The following is a 6,000-nucleotide window of genomic DNA, read 5'->3' as shown; positions in this document are numbered from 1 at the left end:
ACCACTGTCTCCTGCCGTGTTCCTAATGGGTCAGCATATTTGGACCAGGTTGGACCTGGTGTTTGCACATTTGGCAGGGAGTTGGGGGGAAGGCAAAAAGAAATATCATTATTCAACAAAGCCTGAGAGGGCACGCAGTGGGTGATCTGCTAAATCGTTTTGGGATGGGTCTGGCTTGGGTCCCGGGAGTTGCTCTGGTCGGGACTGGGTATTGTACGGGGAAATTACTGAAGGAAGACCTAGCCCACTTGAGAAGAAGGTAGTCACACAGAGAGCCAGTGGGTCCACCCGCTCCGAGTACACTGCCAGTGATGTTGAAAGCAGCCTGAGGAAGCGTCCCAGTGGGACCTGGAGAAGTGATGGGCACTGAGGCTCTTCCTGAGCTGAAAATCCGGTGTCTGTAAGTTAAACCGAATCCACCCCAGACGTGGAGGCTCCTCCCGTTAAACTGAGTCACTCCCGGAGTGAGGGGAAATCCCCTGGCAGACTGACTCGATCACATACTCCGATGGTGATGTGGGCTGTTGTTCTATTGGTTGTAAATGTGCCAGTGAGCTGATATTGTTGTAAATAGTTTAACGTTTGTTGGTATACGTTAATAAGAGACTTAAAGGGGGAGGGATGGCGCAGTGAGCCCCTTAAGGGGGCGAGGTTTTGCTGGACCATGTGATGTATTTGGCCAATCGGGTCAAAGCGTGTGAATCCTGAGGCTGAGAACGGCCTTTCCCGGGAAACCTGGAGTCGGAATATTGACAAGCATCTTTCCCTGTATATCGTCATTCCCATTAATAAATCGTTCCTCAGTAACTCACTTTGTGGTCACCGCTCATTCCCAGACATTACACTCCCACCGCCCCCCCCCCACCCACCTCCCCCCACCCCCCCCACAACAACCCAGCCACTGCCCTGTCTTTCCCCCCTCCCCCTCCCCCCCCATTGCTCTGACCTCCCCCCTCCCCCCCCATTGCTCTGACCTCCCCCTCCCCCCCATTGCTCTGACCCCCCCCCATTGCTCTGACCTCCCCCCTCCCCCCCATTGCTCTGACCCCCCCCCATTGCTCTGACCTCCCTCTCCCCCCCATTGCTCTGACCCCCCCCCATTGCTCTGACCCCCCCCATTGCTCTGACCTCCCCCTCCCCCCCCATTGCTCTGACCTCCCCCTCCCCCCAATGCTCTGACCTCCCCCTCCCCCCCATTGCTCTGACCCCCCCCATTGCTCTGACCTCCCCCTCCCCCCCATTGCTCTGACCCCCCCCATTGCTCTGACCTCCCCCTCCCCCCATTGCTCTGACCCCCCCATTGCTCTGACCTCCCCCTCCCCCCCATTGCTCTGACCCCCCCCATTGCTCTGACCTCCCCCTCCCCCCCATTGCTCTGACCTCCCCCTCCCCCCCATTGCTCTGACCCCCCCCCATTGCTCTGACCTCCCCCTCCCCCCCATTGCTCTGACCTCCCCCTCCCCCCCATTGCTCTGACCCCCCCCATTGCTCTGACCTCCCCCCTCCCCCCCATTGCCTCTGACCTCCCCCTCCCCCCTCATTGCTCTGACCTCCCCCTCCCCCCTCATTGCTCTGACCTCCCCCTCCCCCCTCATTGCTCTGACCGCCCCCTCCCCCACCATTGCTCTGACCTCCCCCTCCCCTTTGCACATTTCATGTCTCCCCCCCCGCCACCCCAAACATCTCTGACCGCCCCCACCCTCATAACTCCCATAGCTCTGCGACCCCCCTCCTGCATCTTTGATCCCCCCCCCCTCCCCCCCCAGCTCTGGCACCCTCTCTATTCTCATAGCTGTGGGACCCCCCCACTCCCGCAGTCCCCGATATTGCCCCTCAGACTGATGTTCTCCAGAGGAGGGGGGTGATCCCACTGACACGAATCATTTAGGTGAGGCACCATGCCAAGGCCTTGTCTGTTTGCTCAGATAGGTGAAAAAGATCCCATGGAGCTGCGATATCTTGAAGCAGAACTGAGGAGTTTGCTCGGAGGCACAGTGGGTTAGCACTGCTGCCCCACAGCGCCAGGGACCCAGGGCCGTACGGAGGCACAGTGGGTTAGCACTGCTGCCCCACAGCGCCAGGGGTCCCAGGGCGGTACGGAGGCACAGTGGTGTTAGCACGGCTGCCCCACAGCGCCAGGGACCCAGGGCCGTACGGAGGCACAGTGGGTTAGCACGGCTGCCCCACAGCGCCAGGGACCCAGGGCCGTACGGAGACACAGTGGGTTAGCACGGCTGCCCCACAGCGCCAGGGACCCAGGGCCGTACGGAGGCACAGTGGGTTAGCACGGCTGCCCCACAGCACCAGGGACCCAGGGCCGTACGGAGGCACAGTGGGGTTAGCACTGCTGCCCCACAGCGCCAGGGTCCCAGGGCGGTACGGAGGCACAGTGGGTTAGCACGGCTGCCCACAGCGCCAGGGACCCAGGGCCGTACGGAGGCACAGTGGGTTAGCATGGCTGCCCCACAGCGCCAGGGACCCAGGGCCGTACGGAGGCACAGTGGGTTAGCACGGCTGCCCCACAGCGCCAGGGACCCAGGGCCGTACGGAGGCACAGTGGGTTAGCACGGCTGCCCCACAGCGCCAGGGACCCAGGGCGGTACGGAGACACAGTGGGTTAGCACGGCTGCCCCACAGCGCCAGGGACCCAGGGCCGTACGGAGGCACAGTGGGTTAGCACGGCTGCCTCACAGCACCAGGGACCCAGGTTCGATTCCCAGCTTGGGACACTGTCTGTGTGGAGTCTGCATGTTCTCCCCATGTCTGTGTGGGTTTCCTCCGGGTGCTCCGGTTTCCTCACACAGTCCAAAGATGTGCTGGTTAGGGTGCACTGGCCGTGCTAAATTAACCCTAGTGTAACTCAAACAGGTGCCTGAGTGTGGCAACTAGGGGATTTTCACAGTAACTTCACTGCAGTGTTATTATAAGCCTACTTGAGACACAAATAAATAAACCATGGTGTTTGGCCAACATTTACCCCTCACTTTTTAATCCTCCCCACCCACACTTCCAACAAAAACCCCTTCACTGCTCAGTGTTGAATCTTCCCTACCTTAAAGGGAAAAGTAATCCCGTAACTTTTTCAATGAACAAAGAACAAAAACAGCCCGGGAAACAGGCCATTCGGCCCAACGAGCCCGCGCCGCCATTTTAACATTACCAGTCCCCCCTCCACCCATGACCCTCGTCTGTGCTTATGGCATTCCACATTGAGGGAAAACTAATTTAGGGACAATTTATTACCTCCAATCAGCCTAACAGCACATCTTTGGGGTGTGGGAGGAAACCAGAGCACCGGGAGAAAACCCACGCAGACACGGGGAGAATGTGCAAACTCCCACAGACACCGGCCCAAATCCATGTGTCTGCACAGCAAACAGTGATAGTCACTGAGCTGTCGTGTTCCTGTAGATTAATGAAAGCTGACTAACCGCTTCATGTGTTGCTGCTATTTGGACTTTGTGTAGCAATGTGATTCATTGGCCTGAGTTGGGTGGAGTGAGCTGTACTACTCCCAGATACATTCCCTACAGAACCTGTTCCGCCAGTTTCACACGAACCTGAAACTCTACCTGATCGTTGGATGATCTGTCATTGAAAAGGTGCCTCCCTCAAAACTTAGCTCTAACTGAGCCTCGGAACTTGGCGTGCACACACCACCCATAGTGTATGCAACACACTGCATGTGCGGGCACTAGGGATAGAGGTACCCCACTCGAGCACAGTAAGAGCTACTCAGAGTAACAGAAATTCGCTGGAGACTGAGGCCAAAACTCCCACAAGATGTTCTCAAAAAAGAGCACATTGAAGATCTCTCCCAGTAGCAAGACATCCAGGTGAGTATTATCCGAGCGTTCCTTACAAATCTGCTTGAATTTCATCCTGAGGATATCCAGATCAGGAGTAACAGCTGAATTGGGTTTGTTGTGGCAAAAGTATGCTGGTTAAAGTCTCTGTAGAAGATTTCAGACTGTTGTAACAGGCATTCACATTTTCTCCAGAGATTGGGACGCACCCTGAGATGTTTCAGTTTAATAACGAGAACATTACAAGGTTTGTGTTACAGAGAGTAACAATTCTGTTCACACTGTATCACACCACTCACATTGCACTCTGAGGCTGGCGAGTGCAGTGCTGTGTTTTAATCAGTTCATTTTTTTTTCACTTTGCAAAGAGGAGACAGACTGGCAATCTCAGTCTGGGAACTGGGATTCAGGAGCAGGGTGGGACTGGGATTCAGGATTCAGGACGTGGAGGCTGAAAGTGGCAGAATTAATTTGGGAACAGAATAAGTGTAGGAATCCTGGTTTTTGCGGGATTGAGACCTGATCAAATTTGGGAGTTGCTGAGGTGAAGCTGGGAGTTTGCACGGTGGATGAATTCGGAATTGGTCCTTTCGGAGCTCAGCAGGTGCTGAGGTGTCTTGGTCGATATTTGAGTCTGTGTGTTTCCCTGCGCTGTGGATGCTCGCTGTACAACAGTCTCATTTCCATATATTCAAAGTCTTTGATGTGGGAGAGTTCAGGCTGGGAGTAGCCTGGTTAGCACAGGCTCTGAATGAATACAGGAACAATGCGGTCTCTGTTCTTGCTGTGAAGGACAGAGTGGCAGAAAGCCACTGTCACGCTGCATTAACTCTGAGATACAGCTCCTTCTAATCAGGAGCCAAGTATCCAGGGCACAATTTGAAGCTTCACAAAGTTTACCCCGGTCCGTCTCTGGCGAGTTCTCGCTGGCCAATATTTCCCCCTCTCGGATGGTAGAATCATAGAACCCTACAGTGCAGAAAGAGGCCATTCAGCCCATCGAGTCTGCACCGAACACCATCCCACCCAGGCCCTACCCCCGTATCCCTACATATTTGACCCACTAATCCCTCTGACCTACACATCCCTGGACACTAAGGGGCAATTTCTTAGCACGGCCAATCAACCTAACCCGCACATCTTTGGACTGTGGGAGGAAACCGGAGCACCTGGAGGAGATGCACGCAGACACGAGGAGAATGTGCAAACTCCACACAGACAGTGACCCGAGCCGGGAATCGAAGCCAGGACCCTGGAGCTGTGAAGCAGCAGTGCTAACCCACTGTGCTACTGTGCTGCCCACTGGGGGGTTGCTCTCGTTGTGGAAGCTTCCTGTTTCTCGTAGGCCGCGATGCGATTGTACTGCATTGACTGGGGAGTGTTTGGGATATGTGAGGTTGTGACAGGTGTTGTACAATGCTAGATCTTTTAAAGATACAGTGGCTCCGCCGGTCACACTCTCGGAATCATTGCGGACTCAAGGTTTCTCTGGGATTTGTAGGAAATGATTCCAGGCTGACACCCCCCAGTGTTGTATTAAGGAGCCTCCTTCCCTCAGCTGAAGCCCCCTGGCCTGCCTGTTCAGCTCCTGCCTCGTGAAGGAAAATAGCAGAGTTCCTTTGCCAATATTCACTTTGGCAGGAATAACAGATGTGTCGAGTATAGGGCTAACGGTAGGACTCTGAGTAGTGTGGATGAACAGAGGGATCTAGGTGTATGTGTACATAGATCCCTGAAAGTTGGGAATCAAGTAGATAAGGTTGTTAAGAAGGCATACGGTGTCTTGGCGTTTATTGGTAGGGGGATTGAATTTAGGAGCCGCAACGTCATGTTGCAACTGTACACAACTCTGGTGCGGCCGCACTTGGAGTATTGTGTGCAGTTCTGGTCCCCACATTACAGGAAGGATGTGGAGGCTTTGGAGAGGGTGCAGAGGAGGTTTACCAGGATGTTGCCTGGTATGGAGGGGAGGTCCTAAGAGGAGAGGCTGAGGGATTTGGGGTTGTTTTCGTTAGAAAGAAGGCAGCTAAGAGGGGACCTTATTGAAACATATAAGATGATTAGAGGTTTAGATAGGGTGGACAGTGATAGCCTTTTTCCTCGGATGGAGAAAGCTAGCACGAGGGGGCATGGCTTTAAATTAAGGGGGGGTAGTTATAGGACGGATGTCAGGGGTAGGTTCTTTACCCAGAGG

General features: G+C 54.9%; 1 protein-coding gene across 1 annotated transcript in view; it reads left to right on the top strand.

Moving 5' to 3' along the window:
* The first annotated feature begins 3,604 nt into the window (after positions 1–3,604).
* Positions 3,605–6,000, top strand: part of LOC145356411 (envoplakin-like) — a 94,083-nt gene continuing 91,687 nt past the window's right edge. The window contains exon 1 of the mRNA XM_080209124.1: positions 3,605–3,836. Coding sequence (XP_080065250.1) covers positions 3,784–3,836 — 53 coding nt within the window. The 5' untranslated portion in view covers positions 3,605–3,783. The remainder of the gene's footprint in view (positions 3,837–6,000) is intronic.

Source organism: Carcharhinus amblyrhynchos, chromosome 21 (assembly GCF_965287045.1).
Source record: "Carcharhinus amblyrhynchos chromosome 21, sCarAmb.v2.hapA, whole genome shotgun sequence".
NCBI classification, from domain to species: Eukaryota; Metazoa; Chordata; class Chondrichthyes; order Carcharhiniformes; family Carcharhinidae; genus Carcharhinus; species Carcharhinus amblyrhynchos.
Note: the sequence above shows the minus strand (reverse complement) of the source record. Positions and strands in the feature narration are given on the sequence as shown.